We start from the raw sequence: 17,159 nt of genomic DNA, 5'->3' as shown, positions 1-17,159 counted from the left end.
AACCAGTTTCCACTTTTTCCATTCAGGACTTTTCCAACAGAACGAAAAAGGTGGAAACGCGTGGACTACGTGTCTAGCCCTCGATGGAGACTGCCCCACGTTTGCTGGATGGGCTGAGAACTTTGTCTCTTTCGCACAATCTGCAGGCGCTGCCTGTCTCTTTCCTTCACTGTGCAGCTCCTGGCCAGCCTGCCCTGCTTTGTCTCAAGGTGCAATTCCTGGGCTTTCACTCGCATGCTACCCATCCCTGTCTCTTTCTCTCAAATGCACTTCCTGGGCTGTCTGTCTCTTCCCCAATTGTGCAGCTCATGTGCTACCTAGCTATTGAGGGTTGACAGCGTTAGAGATAGGGACAGCTCGGGAGAAGGCTGGGCTCTGATTATGATTGGCTGTGGGGAGAAGGCGGGCAAGGGCCATCATTAGTGGGATACTGAGCACCTGTTCTGCACTAAGTGCTGATTTCCTGAATACCGAGCCGTGATGCAGCCCAAATTACAGCACAAAAATCTAAAACCAGCCCAAAATACCACAACCCGCAGCTACTCAAAATTTCCTGCAACCAGCATTCCAAAGCAGCCCAATTGGGCGAGAAAACCGCGGACCTGGCAGAGAGACAAGAGAGCGAGAGTGGTTAGATGGGGGGAGTCTGAACAAGTATCAGGGTGGGGAGAGGGAAGAAGGGAACCAGGATGAGTAGGAGGGGGAGGTTGGAGCCAGGATTGGGACTGAGAGATAGAAGGAATAAGACTAGCCTAACTGGGTCAGACCAATGGTCCATCAAGCCCAGTAGCCCGTTCTCACGGGGGCCAATCCAGGTCCCTAGTATCTGACCAAAACCCAAGGAGTAGCAACATTCCATGCTACCAATCCAGGGCAAGAGTTGAGGCTGATAGGCAGAAGGCATGAGAGAGAGCATGACTAGAGGGGAAGATGGAGAAGCGGGAGAGAGAGAGAAAAAGAAAGAAAGAGAGAGAGAGAGAGAAAGAAAGAGAGAGAAAGAAAGAGAAAAAGAAAGAGATTGCTGTGAAATCCTTGATACCATTCTCCCTAATCATAGTGGTGTCGATTTCCAAACTAAATTCCAGGAAGGCTTGTTTTTGTGTTCTCTGTTGCCTGGACTGTAATCTCCAAGGAGCAACAACTCTCTGTAATGTGTCTCTGTACAGTGCTGTGTACAGTAGAGAAAAGCTAGGGAGTGGTGCCAGAGGTGATGTCATCCTCCGATTTCCACGAAGCCTCTGGAGCTCTTGAAACCTGCTCCGCTCTCCTAGGCTGGACAAACAGTCCTGTAGCCGACAGTGTTGAGCTAATAGGAAGACGTTAAACCCAATGATCTATTCACCTCATTACAAACCTGTACCATTAAACAGACTGAGGTTTCCGCAGGTTACAGCAGAACGACATTCTCCAAGGCCATTCATGACTTCTAATGTAAACAGCTCAGGACACCCAACACGTGATCCTTAGCTGGTTTCTAGCTGAAGTCTCTGAGCGCAGGGGACTATTATCTCAGGTGTGAATTTTCAGGAGACTGACCTAGAACAGTGCTCTTCAACCACCAGTCCGTGGACCGGTGCCGGTCCACAGAAATTTCCTGCTGATCCACAGGGCCTGCTCGTACATCGGGCCCCAGACAGTGCTCTTCAGCTGCCGGTTCACGGTGCGATCAATGTGGTGTTGTCTTCGGGCCGGTTTCCTCTTCCTCAGTGCTGCAGTGCACAAAGCCGTGAGCAGAGGCACCTACGCGCGTCCTATGCCTGAACCGGAAGCCTTCTCTCTGACATTGCAACATCAGAGGGAAGGCCTCCAGATGAGGCGTGGGACGTGCGAGGAGCCGCTGCCCACGGCTTTATGCACTGCAGCACTGAGGAAGCGGGAGCCGGCCTGAAGATAACACTGGGGGGGGGGAGGGGCAGGCCAGAAGGCAAGGCACAGCATGGAGGGAGGGAGACAACAATGGTAGGGGGAATGAGTTAATTTTTTTATTTAGTGATTGATTGACCGATGCTGGTCCACAAAATAATTATTTTATTTCCGCCGGTCCATAGGTGTCAAAAGGTTGAAAAACACTGCCCTAGAAAACCGTTCTTCACTTAAAGGTACCAGGGGCCCCTGGTGGCTCCTATCACTGCTAAGTGTGGCCCCCCCCCCCACCACCTTTTCCTCAGACCTCCATATCAGTGATTCTGCTTAATAATTGTACCATGCAAGAGCAGCTGGAAAACCTGCTTCCGTACAGAAGCAGGGGGGGGGGGCTTATTTCTCTAGAACCCTAAGTCTAATTTGGCCCTTTTGGAGCCCCATGTCTTTTCACCAGTTCCTCTTACATGCCAAGTGTTATCCCATTCCATTTTCTATGCTACAGATGCTGGAACTCTTACACCCATAGAAATGCATTGTGCCATTTCAGGAAAGGGGGTAGGGGGTTATGGGGGGGGGCAGTTGTGCCCATTTTGAACTTAATGGGTCCAAAATGCCCAGATCAATCCCATTCCATTAAAACTTTGAAGAGCAATTTTGCCCCCGGACAAACGGACAGATTCTTTCTGAATTTTGTTGGGTTGGAATGAATAAAAAGAGAGAAAAAGAAAAAGAAGCAATAGGAAACCACAAAGCTGAAAACGAATATTTCACAATTCCCCCCCAAAACCCAAGAACTTTTCTCTAACAGTCTTTCCAAATGAGCAGACTCAGGAAAGGTCCAGGTGTAGCCCTGATAACAAAGAATAGATTCCTCCCCCTGCCAAAGATAACTGAGTCGTGTCACATCTGAGAAATGTTTTACTTATTATCCTTTGATACTCTACAGAATCAAAGAGCAACCAAAAACAAAAACGCTGTGGAGAAGATGTCCAAGATGCAGGCTTTATTGAAGATACAGTCATAAAATGTCTAGGACCCATAAGATGGCAACTATAGACCCAACACGGACCGTGTTTCAACGACCCTGTCTTCCTCAGGGGTCCCTAAGAGTCCTAAGTCAAAGAACGTGGATCAAAGGCTGAGAACAATCCTGCTCGAGAGTTCTGCACGATAGAGTAATCCTCAGCCTTTAAGAACATAAGAACATAAGAAGTTGCCTCCGCTGGGTCAGACATGAAGTCCATCGTGCCCAGCAGTCCGCACCCGCGGCGGCCCATCAGGCCCATGACCTGTAATGTGATCCTTCTCTGATCCCTTTTATCCTTCTATCTATACTCTGTCTAAAACCATGTTCTTTGACTTAGGACTCTTAGAGACCCCTGAGGAAGACAGGGTCATCGAAACACGGACCGTGTTGGGTCCATAGTTGCTATCTTATGGGTCCTAGACATTTTATGACAGTATCTTCAATAAAGCCTGCAACTTGGACATCTTCTCCACAGCGTTTTTGTTTTTGGCTATTTATTATCCACAGTACAAAAGATCTTGTTCTTAAAATAGGTTTTGAAAACAGGCAATTTCCTGTGGTATAGCTGGGATTCACTGGGCTCTGGCAAGGAGGACTCAGATGGGTTCCTCTGGGTCCAGTATCTCTCCCTACCCTGTGCTTCCCCAGGTCTGGCACCTCCCCCCCCCAGCTGATTATCCACCTGCTGGGGCCTCCAGGTGGATTGCAATTTACTTCTAACAGGTCTCCCGCAGAACCGTCTCTCCCCCCCCCTGCTGCACGACTTATCTTCTGCCAACCTCACCTCACCCCTCTCCTCAAATCACTTCACTGGCTCCCTATCTGCCTTCGCACACAGTTCAAACTCCTATTACATTCTGCAGCCTCTCCTCTCTCTCCATTCCTCAGACAAATTGCTTTTATCTGTACCCTTCTCCTCCACTTCCAATTCCAGACTTCGTTCCCTTCATCTTGCTGCCCCATATGCCTGGAATAAACTACCCGAGTCTGTCCGCCACACCCCTTCCCTTATTCAAAATTATGCTGAAAACCCACCTTTTTGGAGACAGCCTTCAACTTACAACCCTTCTGCCCTCTGCTGACCACCCTAGCCAGCAGTTTAACCCAGTGGCGTACGAAGGGAGGGGGGGAGCAGGAGGGGCGGTCCACCCCATGTGCATGCTCTAAGAGGGTGCACAGCTGGCACACCGAGTCCAGAACCTGCCACTCTACTCTGCCGCTGCTGCTTTCCTGAACCAGCAGCAGCGGCAGTAAACTTTAAATTCAATCATTGCGGGACCTTCCTGCACCTCTCAATGCTGCCGGTCCAACCCCTCCGATGCCACATCCTTGTTCCGGAGCAGAGCCGGCAGCCGGGGAGGTGAAGCAAGGTCCTGTGATGACTGCATTTAAAAGTTTTACAGCCACTGCTGCTGGTTCAAGAAGCATACAGTAGCAGTGGGGAGGTGAGGGGGCAAGATACTGGATGGCACTGGGGTGGAGGGGGAGAGAAAAGAGCAGGGTAGTGGAGGGAGAAGGAAGTGGGGGGGAAGGAGAGAGAAGGGAACAGGTATGAAAGGGTGGTGGAGGGAGAAGGGAGAGAGAAGGGAGCAGGATACTGGTATGAATGGGTGGTGGAGGGAGAGGGAAGTGGGGTGGAGGGAGAGAGAAGGGAGCAGGATACTGGTATGAATGGGTGGTGGAGGGAGAGGGAAGTGGGGTGGAGGGAGAGAGAAGGGAGCAGGATACTGGTATGCCTACATTCAGGTGCACCCACTTCCACCACACAGTGCATGCGAGTTAACTATTCTATAAAGGACGCATGTAAGTAGGAGACACGCCCATGCCCCACCCAGGCTCCACCTACTTCTATGTTCCCAGGGTCAGGGAAATAACTAGTGCACCTGATTGGAATTAACATAAGAACATAAGCATTGCCTCTGCTGGGTCAGACTAGGGGTCCATCATGCCCAGCAGTCTGCTCCCGCGGTGGCCCCCCAGGTCCAAGACCTGTAAGTGATCCTTTATCTAAACCTCTTATTCCCTAATCATTTATTATCCTGTATAGTAACCCTCTATCTATACCCTTCAATCCCCTTCTCCTTCAGGAAATCATCCAATGCCTTTTTGAAGCCCATATGAACATCGACTACTAAGAGAAGCAGTCAGATATTTCCAAATAATAAAAATATATAAAACCCGGAATGGGATCTTGCCAGGTACTTGGGATCTGGGTTGGCCACTGTTGGAAACAGGACATTGGGTTTGATGGACCTTCGGTCTGTCCCAGTATGGCTGTTCTTATGTGAGCCAATGAAAGGACAATTGAGCCATTGCGACCTCACTGCTGAGGTTGGCTCTTAGGCATTGGTGGAATGAGGCATTATGACATCATAATCTCAGCTCTGGAATGTTGCTACATTTGGGGTTCTGACTGGTACTTGGGACCTGGGTTGGCCACTGTTGGAAACAGGATACTGGGCTGGATGAACCGTTGGTCTGACCCAATAAGGCTGTTCTTATGTTAATCAAGCCATTGTGACATCACTGCTGAGTTTGGCTCTTAGGCATTGGTGGAATGAGGCATTATGACATCACAATATGAGCTCTGGAATTTTGCTACTCTTTGGGTTTCTGTCAGGGACTTGGGACCTGGGTTGGCCTCTGTTGGAAACAGGATACTGGGCTTCATGGACCTCCACTGCAAAATCTTCCCAAGAGAGAAGAAATAACAAGGTCCCAAGAAACTACGAGATTAGAGAAATCTATTGCTAGAAGAAACTCCTCTTAGATATAGAAAGTGAGACCAGAAGTTCAATGCCAGTGAGCCAATATTTATCAGCTGTTAGGCCAAAGACAGACCTTCTTTTTAGGTGGCTTTATCTGGCCATTAAACTTAGTCGGTGAGCTGATATTTAGTGGGTGATAGCAAGCCATTTCTCACTGTGTATTGATGCACCTTCTTGCCCAGTTAGTCTGTCTTGACTAGATTGTAAGCTCTTTGGAGCAGGGACTGTCTCTTATGTGTTTTGATGTATAGTGCTGTGTATGTCTAGTAGCAGTAGAGAATATCAGCCAGATTGATCTTGACGTTTTTCAGAGCCATCTGCTAACTAAAGATACTAAGGGGCCCTTGTACGAAAACTTAGCATGCTAACAGACATTAGGGTGCACTGAATTTGCAAATTTGTCCCCATCCCTTCCCCATAAGTTATGTTGCTGTCGCTGTCCCTTTCCTGTAAGCTCTGCCTTAACCGCACAAGCCTTGAACACTTAGGATTTTTTAAGCGTTTGACGCTTGTGCAGATGAGGACAGAGTTTGCAGGAATTGAGTAAGGACAGGAAAATGGGTTCCCACGGGGGCGGAGAAAAATTTGACCCCGTGTCATTCTCTACACCAGGGGTGCCCACACTTTTTTGGCTTGTGAGCTACTTTTAAAATGACCAAGTCAAAATGATCTACCAACAATAATATTCTAAAAACCACAAAGCACACTGTACACAGAGAAAATGTTAATTATCATTTATATTCGGGGGGGTTTTCAGAAGTCAAAGCAGATGACTTTAAAATATGCAATGTCACCTCAGTAATAACTATACAAAAATAGACAAATACTCCCTCCCCTTTTATTAAACTATGATAGCGTTTTTTAGCACAGGGAGCTATGTTGAATTCCCCTCGCAGCTCCCGACGCTCATAGGCTCCCTGCGCTAAAAACCACTATTGCGGTTTAGTAAAAGGGGGCCACAGTGCAAAATATAGACAGCAGATATAAATTCTCAAACCAGCCACATTTTGATCACTAAATTGAAAATAAAATCATTTTTCCTACCTTTTTGTCTGGTGATTTCATGAGTCTCTGGTTGCACTTACTTTTTCTGTAAAGCCAATATTTCTTTCTTTCTGCCTTTCTTTCTCTCTCCCCCTGCCCCCCTCTTTATTTCTGCCTTTCTATCTTTCTCCCCCTGCCTGCCTGTCTTTCTTTCTCTCTCCCCCTGCCCCCTCTTTATTTCTTTCTCCCCCAAGTCATTGCACCGATTTCTCCATATCTCCGATTCTTTCTCTCTCTCTGCCTTCCCCAAGCCACCACGCCAATTTCTCCCTGCTTCCCCGAGCCAGGCCTGGCACATACAAGCGCCGGGCCCACAAGCCTTCACCTCCAACATCAATTCTGACATCAGAGAAGAAGTTCCAGGTCAGCCAGGCAGCGATTGGCTGGCTTAGAACTTCCTCTCTGACGTCAGAATTGACGTCAGAGGTGAAGGCTTGTGGGTCCAGCGCTTGTACGTGCCTGGCTTGGCTCGGGGAGGCAGGAAGAACAAGATTGCAAAGGCAATGTGATCGACTCGCGTTGCCTTTGCGATCTACTGGTCGATCACAATTGACCATTTGGGCACCCCTGCTCTACATCAAATGCCACCTGGCCCACAGATGGAAAATACGATGTGCAGCATTTAATGCACATACTTTTAGGAAAAGGTCCCTAAGAGACTCACAGAGTAGCTCTCCTCTGATGAAGGGGTCCAGAGAGAGAAACGCTGAACAAAGACTTTCACCAGGAGTCTCCTGTGGCCCAGAGTGTTCCTGGGAAATTGATTTATTTGAAAGATATCTAACCCACTTAACCTAAGCGGTTTATAAAATACAAACATAATTATCATATAACATAGAAATAACCAAAAGAAACTCATCTAAAATGCGCATAATTTGTAGCCCAACCTACTCAATTAAAAGCCTCCACAAACAAACTGTAAGTCATTGAACAAATGCTCCACTATTACCTCCTCCTGTGTATTACATGTTTTTGCCTGAAGAAATCTGAGTTAAGTAAACCCTTGGTTGAGATTTGAGAATGTAAAATCTGGCCTGGACTAACTTATTGGATGCAAAGCAAATGCTAAGTGTCATGCCATTTGGCCCCCCCAGTGTAAACTGGTCTCGGCCCTGAGTCCCTACAAAATATACTTATAATAATCTGCCCTGATGCTCAACAAGCAAGAAAGGGTTACATGTAAATAGTACAGCAGGAAAAAAAAGAGACAGCTGGTGATTCTCCTGTCAAGGAGGAAGAAGAGCTAAAAACAATTTATAAGGAGACAGCTGGTGACAGCTAAAGGCTGATTGTAAACGGAGACAGCTGGCAGCCTGCTGCTCAGGGAACTGGATGATGGTGGCTGTACCACAGGGGTCTCAAAGTCCCTCCTTGAGGGCCGCAATCCAGTCGGGTTCTCAGGATTTCCCCAATGAATATGCATGAGATCTATGTGCATGCACTGCTTTCAATGCATATTCATTGGGGAAATCCTGAAAACCCGACTGGATTGCGGCCCTCAAGGAGGGACTTTGAGATCCCTGCTGTACCAGTAGAGTTATCAGACATACAGATTTCCCAGGACTTTGTCCGGGTTTTGAAAAGCTTCCAACAAATTGCCATCGGGCAGGAGGCCATCCGCACATGCACAGATGCCTCCTGCTCGACGACAGCAGGCAGCAGGGGGCGGGGCTGGGCATAATGGGGCAGCAATGGGTGGATCTGAGCGGACCTGGAGGCGGGTCTTGGGGTCGAGATTTTCCCTTTGGATGAGGGCTGGGTGTCAAAAGGGTTCCAACCAGCAGTGGCGTCCCTAGGGTATGTGACACACAGGGTCGTTCACTTTTTAACACCCTCCAATATAAAAAGGGATCGGAGTAACATCTCCTAGGAGCTGCACCCAAGGTGGACCAACCCCCGCCCTCCCCTTGGTACACCACCACCTGAGGAAGGGGATTTTGGTCTCTAAAAGTTATTTTAAAATTAGTCCAATAAAATGGTACCTTATTTCTATTTCCTGTTTATGTTTATCAATACAGCTACAATACTACTTTATTCTAAAGCAGAAAAAAATTCTTTTTTCTACCTTTTGTCCTCTCTGGTTTCTGCTTTCCTCATCTTCTCTTCATTCTCCATTCCATCCAGTGTCCGCCCTCTTTCTCTGTCCCTTCCATTTTTCTCTTTCTGTCTCTACTCCCAACTACCACCCCCCCCCATGCTCTGGCAGCTCTTTCTTCTCCAGCATTGAGCCTTTCTCTCTGCTGGGTTCTGCCTTCACAGAAACAGGATGTAGGCAGGACCCAACAGAGAGTAAGGCCCAATACTGGCAAGAGCAGTGAATTTTGAACACTGCTGCCGGAAAGAAATGCTGGCCTTCGGAGTCGTCGTCGGAGCACCTCCTTAAGGGCTGCACCTGGGGTGGACACCCCCCCCCCCTTGATATGCCACTGCCAACTAAGATGGGAAAGTTTGGATTTTTGCTGAATTTCCCAGTTCTTAGGACCCACCCAGCCAGTCTGGTTTTCAGAGGATCCAGGCAGCTCTGTGAGTGCCAGTGTCAAACAAGATCCTTCACTGTGTCCAGAGACAGATCATTTTAGTTGTGTTTAGCATCTCCAGTCATTCTGAAATGTTGGCGTCTATGGCCATTGGTCTCTTGGTCACCCACCTGATCAGTCTCCTTCTTGCCTGGTTTGGAGGGATGGACCTGATTTAGGCAGGGTTTTGTTTTTGACATTTATTTTTCACTTCTTAATAGCCATGTTAGCCGTGCTTTGAGGGGTATTTAAAGAGTTGTAGTTGGCGATTTAATCATGAGGCACGCAGATAGCCTGCATCACCTAGGAAAGGTTTTTGTCTCCATATGCAGCAGCAGCAGCTAAGAGAGCAAATAAAATAATAGGAGTTATTAGAAAAGGAATGGATGATAAACCTGAGAATATTATTATTATTATTATGTTCTTGTATACCTCCATACCCAGTGAGTTCTAGGCGGTTCACATCAATTAATTAGGATCCGATCTGCACACGGATTTACAACATTTTGTCGGAATTATGATGCCTTTGTAATCACTTTATGTTGCGACGGTGCTTAGAATATTTTGAGCAATTTAGGTCACTGCATCTCATAAGAGAAATAATGGAATTAGAAAAAATACAGAGAAGGGCAACCAATTAAAGGGGATGGAACGACTTCTCTATGAGGAAAGACTAAAAATCCAAGATGGCATCAAGAACAGATGCGAGTGCAGAGCTCCTTCTTTGATGGAAATTTTGAACTGATGCTGAAGCTTACCTTGAGAGTTTTTTTTCTTAGCCCATGGGGAAGTAGAAGGGAAGTGCCCAGCCTGGTCCTCCAGTGGCTGGGAACTTGAGGTGGCTGATCCAGACAACCATCTCAGAAGTAGTGTCATGCCACATGAAGGAGGCATTGTCAGCCTAAGGAGGAACGCTGGACCTAAGGGTGAACCTTAGTTGTGAACGGGTTTCCATGAGCCCAGATCAGGGTCAGGCTCTTCTCCAACCTGAAAGGTAGAGCCCAGCATTCTTCAATGCAAGGCTTGAGGGTCAGTGGCTGGAAACCAACCAGTGTCATTCTTTAGTGTCTATCTCAACCTCGATCCTTCTATACCAGCATTCTTCAATGCAAGGTTTGACGGTCAGTGGCTGGAAACTGTCTCGTGTCACTCTTTAGTATCAATCTCAACCTCGGTCCTTCTACACCAGCATTTTTCAATGCAAGGCTTGAGGGTCAGTGGCTGGAAACCATCCTGTGTCATTCTTTAGTGTCCATCTCAACCTCGGTCCTTCTACACCAGCATTTTTCAATGCAAGGCTTGAGGGTCAGTGGCTAGAAACCATCAACATTTTCTCTCATATCAAGCAGCATTATGGGGCAAAGACCTGGAAAAACTAATTATACAGGCAAATAACTATGGTGATTTTAGGACACACTTAAAACATACCTGTTCTTGAAGTACCTAGGTAGCAGATCTGCACAATCTCTCCCATCACAATCTCCCATCTCAATCTCTCCCATAACAACTGATCCCTTAAACTGTTAGCCACTAATCTCCAACTATGTAAATTCCACTCAATTTGTAGCATCTTTCTAATCATTGTAAACCACATAGAACTTCTCGGTCCTGCGGTATATAAACTGTTATTATTATTATTATTATTCTTTAGTGTCCATCTCAACCTCGATCCTTCTACACCAGCATTCTTCAATGCAAGGCTTGAGGGTCAATGGCTGGAAATCATCCCGTGACATTCTTTAGTGTCCATCTCAATCTCGGTCCATCTACACCAGCATTCCTCAATGCAAGGCTTGAGGGTCAGTGGCTGGAAACCAACCAGTGTCATTCTTTAGTGTCTATCTCAACCTCGATCCTTCTACACGAGCATTCTTCAATGCAAGCCTTGAGGGTCAGTGGCTGGAAACCATACCGTGTCATTCTTTAGTGTCTATCCCAACCTTGGTCCATCTACACCAGCATTCTTCAATACAAGGCTTGAGGGTCAGTGGCTGGAAACCATCCCGTGTCACTCTTTAGTGTCTATCTCAACCTCGATCCTTCTACAGCAGCATACTTCAATGCAAGGCTTGAGGGTCAGTGGCTGGAAACATAGAAAGATAGAAAGTGATGGCAGATAAGGGCCAAGGCCCATCAAGTCTGCCCACACCAATGACCCTCCCCTACCTCCCTTTGCGAAGAGATCCCACCTTTCGATCCCATTTAGCTTTAAAATCAGGCACACTGCTGGCCTCAATCACCTGTATCGGAAGACCATTCCATCGATCCACCACCCTCGATGTCACTCTTTAGTGTCAATCTCAACCTCTGTCCTTCTACACCAGCATTCTTCAATGCAAGGCTTGAGGGTCAGTGGCTGGAAACCATACCGTGTCATTCTTTAGTGTCTATCTCAACCTCGATCCTTCTACACCAGCATTTTTCAATGCAAGGCTTGAGGGTCAGTGGCTGGAAACCATCCTGTGCCATTCTTTAGTGTCCATTAGAGAGTTGCGCGGGGACAGAAATCCCATCCATCCCCACCAAAGTCCCACCCGTCCCCGTGAGGTATCCTACCCGTCCCCACCTGTCCCCTTGAGGAATCCCTCTGTCCCCACCCGTCCCCGCGAGGAATCCCCTCTGTCCCCGCCCGTCCCTATAAACTTCAGAAATAGTTATTTCATTTAATTATGCTACTGAATTAAAGGCTCTGGTAGAAACCCATTTGCAAATAAGCAAAAAGACTTTATTAATTTGGAAATATTAATTGGGAAGAATACATACTTTGTAAACGGCTTTCTACCAGAGCCTCTAATGTTTATAAATTTTTATCAACACAACTAATATACTACTCTATCCTGAAGCAAAAAAAAAAAAAGAAATAGAATTATTTTCCTACCTTTGTTGCCTGGTTTCTGCTTTCCTCATGTTCTCATTCAATTCCTTCCATCCACTGTCTCTCTTCCCTCTGCGTCTTCCATTTGCTCTGTTACTGTGCCTCTCCCTTTCTCCCACCATCCAAATTGGTCCGGCACCCAGCTTCTTCCCTCCGCTCCCACCATAGTCTGGCATCTTTGTCTTCTTCTATGCCAGCGTCTTCTCCCCACTCTCTCTTCCCCATTTCCTTTCAGCGTTCTTCTCCCCCCATCTTCCCCATGTCCTGTCAGCGTCCTTCTCTCCCCTCTGTCTTCCACATGTGCTTTCAGTGTCCTTCTCCCCCCTCTGTCTTCCCCATGTCCTTTCAGCGTCCTTCTCCACCCCTTTGTCTTCCCCAGTGCTTTCAGCATCCTTCTCCCCCCTCAGTTTTACCCATTTCCCTTAAGCGTCTTTTCCTCTCCACTCCACCTTTCCTCCCTTTCTCTCTCCCTGCCCCCTTACCTTCATGGCGCTTCCCCGCCAGCCCGACAACAGAACAGGCCCGGTCCGACAAACCTCCCTGCCCTTAACCGTGAATCTAAATTACCTTCTTACAGCTGCTGTAAGAAGGTAATTTAGATTCGCGGCTACAGGGCAGGGAGGTTTGTCGGACTGGGGCTGTTGTCGGTCGGTCGGTCGGTCGGTCGGGGAAGCGCCACAAAAGTAAGGGGACCTGTTCGGCTGTGCTGCACCCGGGGCGGACCGCCCCCCTCCCTTGCTACGCCACTCAAGCCGCGAGGCTACTCTCCTTCTCCTTACCTGCCCTGCCTGCAGCACAGAGAGCCGAACGGAAGTCTTCCCGACGTCAGCGCTGACATCAGAGGGAGGGAGGGCTTTGTTTAAGCCCTCCCTCCCCTCCGACGTCAGTGCTGACGTCGGGAAGACTTACGTTCGGCTCTGTGCTGCAAGCAGAGCAGGTAGGGAGAAGAGGAGCCGCGCGACTGAGTACATCCAGCCCCGCAGGAACTCTGCGACCCTAGGGGGTGTCCCCACGGGATCCCCGTGACCCGAAGGGGGAACCCGCGGAATGCCCGCATGTCCCGCGGGATTCCCGTCGTCCCCGTTCCTGTGCAGCTCTCTAGTGTCCATCTCAACCTCGGTCCTTCTACACCAGTGTTCTTCAATGCAAGGCTTGAGGGTCGGTGGCTAGAAACTATCAACATCTTCTCTCGTATCAAGCAGCATTATGGGGCAAAGACCTGGAAAAACTAATTATACACGCAAATACCTATGGTGAATTTAGGAAATACCTAGAAACATACCTGTTCTTGAACTACCTAGGTAGCGGATCTGCACAATCTCTCCCATCACAATCTCCCATCTCAATCTCTCCCATAACAACTGATCCCTTAAACAGTTAGCCACTAATCATTCTTCTTTTTTACATGCTCTCACAAAGTTTCATTGACTTGTTGAGAAGTATTTGTTAAAATGGTCTCCCATTTGTCAGCCTGCGCTTGTATTTCCCGGGACTGGAGGGTAATAATCTCTTGTGGGTTTAGTCGAAGGCTGTCAACTGCAAGCTGTGCCAATCCCCTGTGAGCCTTACATTCATACAATCAAACTTTAGTTTTCGTTTTCTGTTATGATGACAACCAGGCAATACGTTGCGGCTACAGTTTTGGTTTCTACTGAAAATGGTTAGTTTCAGTGGCAGTTTTGGTTTTCAGTAGGCCTCTAAACCATCAGGCAATTAAGGTAGAGGGGTGGGGAAATGGCATAGCTAGGGAGGTTGGCACCCAACATTGCCATGCTATGCGCCCCCCTGCTCTTCCCCAACGCACCGCATGCCTCCACTTGCCCCTGCCAATCAGGGCCTTAGGCTCCTCCCAATGCATCCTAAAATGCATTGGGAGGGGAAAAGCCTCTCATTCTCAGCACTTGGCTCTGTAGGAAGGAGGGAGTGGGTTTCCCTCCTGCCAATTTTGCAGCGCAAGGTACGGGAATGTTGGGTGATGGGGGGTAGGATGTTGCCAGTGCTGTTGGGAGTGTAGGGTGATGTGTGTGTGTGGTAGTGTTTCCAGTGCTGGGGGGATGTCGAGGGATGTTGGGGGGGGAGGGGTGTAGTGCAGGGGCTCTCTGTGGAGGGGGCTGGGGGATCGGTGCCTGTAAGGGAGGGAAGGAGAGAGGAATCTCCCTGCCAGTACAGCTGATCCTGGCACAGGGAATCCCCATCAGCTGATCCAACAGGAATCCCCAAAACGGGCTCAACTGATGGGGCTTCCTCTGCCTCAGTCAAGCCCTCAATCTGCTGTTTTTCCCCCATCTCTGGGTGGTGGAAGGAGATCGGTGTCCACTGGAGGAGTAAGGGGGGGATCATGCCTTAATCCCTCCAGTGGTCATCTGGTCAGTTTGTGCAGTTTTGAGGCACTTAGATGCCACTAAAAGATCTAACTGCCGATGTCTAAGTTCCCTCTAGGAAAGTTTTGATTATCGCTGCAGTATGTCCAGGTTTAAGCCATAACACACCTCCCAACATGCCCCTTTGAGCTCTGGACGCACAGCAGCTTAGAAGTGCTGATGAATGTCCAGAAAGCTGGTTTTGATTATCGGCACTTGGACATCCAAGTATCGACTTAGGCTGGTTTTTGGACATTTCAAAGTTTTGATTATGAGCCTTTTAGTGTTCAGGTTCCTTCATTTGTCTGATAAACAAATCCAGCGGCCACACATGATAATTGTTTCATGCCAGAGAGAGACACACATGTGGTGATTCTGTGACATCAGGAACCAGTGATGGACATATAGACATTGTGATCCTATTATATGAGAAAAGAAAGAGACAATCAAGGATTTCCTACCAGGGAATTGTTCAGCTCCACTCCAAACTCATCTTTGGCTCTCTCGATTAGTTTCGTCTGGAACTGGAAGTATTCAGGATCCTCCGGTTCATGGTATGTTATCACCAGCACTGTCTGCGCATAAGAAAACAGAGTAAGAATGATCATGGGAGAGAAGGAGAAATGTCACTATGGAAGAGTTAGGAGAAGCTGATCATGGGACAGGATGAGCAAATGATTACAAGGGAGCAATGGGACAAGGAGAGGAGCCTGATTGCGAGATCCAGGGCAGGTAGAATCATGGCAGTGAGAAAACAAACAACATCAGTAAAGAGACCGGGCGAATGAGATCACTGGAGAGACAGAACTAGTATGATTGTTGGTGTGATTACCTACCACCCATAGACTTACATTTAAAATTCTTCTTCTTGCATTCAAAGTTCAATCTAATCATACGCCTTTGTTTATTGACAGGCTTTTGATCCCGTATGAAATTTCACGATCACTTCGTTCCTCACAACAACATCTTCTAACAGTCCCTTCTGTTGGACAATTGTTCTACGATACGACACGATAGTTGCACCCACATTATGGAACGTCCTCCCTTTAGCCCTGAGACAGGAAACTAACTCCAATAACTTCAAAACCTTTCTCTTTAAAGATGCCTACAGGATTTATACCTAGGTTAAATGTATATGAGACTAAGACAAAGGCCTTTCGTTCTTGCCATTCCTCTTTCTTTTTATTTTTTAAGTCATGTAATCCCACCCCTTCCCTTTTGTAGCATGTCTCGTCAGTAGCATCTTGTAATTTGTATTTTCATTTCCCCGTTTGTACTTAAATTTTAAATTTGTATAATGTAATCCGCTTTGGTAATTAAAGCGGTATATCAAGCCTCAATATACTTGAAACTTGGACAATCATTGGAATGAGACGAGTCTGATCCCAAGAGATGGGGTGAGCACGATCAAGAGAGAGACAGGATGAGTGTCACATGATCACAAATATATGCATGGCCTAACAGCCAAATCACAGCATTGTGCACTGTTTGTAGGTGCTTTACTAGTCCCTAATCTAACTTAGATCACTGGAAAGATGGGGTGGGGGGCTACGTTCCCTCTAAGCAGAGCACATGAGCAATCGTTTGTTCATTTGAGGAGTACCACTCACAGATTTTACATGGTCACTCACAAAAATACTTGCAAAACTGGAAAATTGTTGGTTTTTAAAACCTGTCGCTCACGTGAGAAAACATTTGCATGCACCCGGCCAATCCTTAGGGGGGAGCATTGGTAAGGGGGGGGGGTGCAGGGTGGATGTGATCAAGAGACAGAGTGGATGAATGTTATCATTGGACTGAGGAAATAAACATTGTGGCCCAGATTCTGTAAGTGATGCCCGCCATGGCAGGTGAAAACAAAACGGGCACCTGTCATGTGCCAATCACCACCAGGAACGGCTCCCAAGGACCCTAGGCACTGGAAATGTACGCCAGAGTTTTACAGGTCCTAGGGTCCTTCCTGAATGTTTATGTTTATTAAAAACTTTATATACCATGTATACAGCCAAAAAAGGATTAAAGCGGTTTACAATATATAATTCCAAACAATTTTGAAAACAACTCCATTCAAATAGAAAAGGAAAGGAAAAAAAGAAAAGAAAAAGATTCTTTTTATATACATAATCTTCTATAACAATCAATTTATCAATAATAAAATTATTTAATGAATAAATACAGACTGCTGTTCCCAACTCAGTTCTTCAATTTTTTTTTTTTAAGTTTTATTGTGTAATAGAAATACAAGATAAAAGATACAGTAATCTGGGAACAAAAACCAAAACACACAATGAAAGAGTCTACTGCGTGGTGTCTGCGCGAAGACAAATGAACCCAAGCACCAACCCCCCCACCCCTCCCCCACCCCTCCAAACGCTCCAGTGTCAGAAATTCAAGAGGGCACTTCAGGCCCAAACCGCCCAGAATTTCCTCCATCGCAGTTCTTCAATTTCAAAAAGCCAGTTGAAAGAAATGTCTTTTAAAATTTACATACGATTCTTCCTTTCTCAATTCTATAGGCAACCGTGGAACTAGATAAAAGAATGCACAATCTCTACTTGAGGCAAGATGGGCCTTCGAGATCGCCTTGTTAGAAAGATATAATGGTTGTAACTCAAATAATGCTCTTAAATTGGATCCTAAATTCCATTGGCAACCAATGGAATTTCAGATGCAGTGGTGTCACATGATCATAAATATATGCATGGC

The 17,159-nt window shown here is 47.0% G+C and overlaps 1 protein-coding gene across 1 annotated transcript in view; it reads right to left on the bottom strand.

Annotated features, from left to right (window-relative positions):
• The window catches only part of NPR2 (natriuretic peptide receptor 2), a 241,568-nt gene that overhangs the window by 84,094 nt on the left and 140,315 nt on the right, over nucleotides 1-17,159 (bottom strand). The window contains exon 3 of the mRNA XM_033936992.1: nucleotides 14,915-15,028. Within this exon, the coding sequence (XP_033792883.1) occupies nucleotides 14,915-15,028 (114 nt within the window). The remainder of the gene's footprint in view (nucleotides 1-14,914; nucleotides 15,029-17,159) is intronic.

Source organism: Geotrypetes seraphini, chromosome 1, assembly GCF_902459505.1.
Source record: "Geotrypetes seraphini chromosome 1, aGeoSer1.1, whole genome shotgun sequence".
Lineage (NCBI taxonomy): Eukaryota > Metazoa > Chordata > Amphibia > Gymnophiona > Dermophiidae > Geotrypetes > Geotrypetes seraphini.
This window is presented reverse-complemented; position numbering and strand designations above follow the sequence as displayed.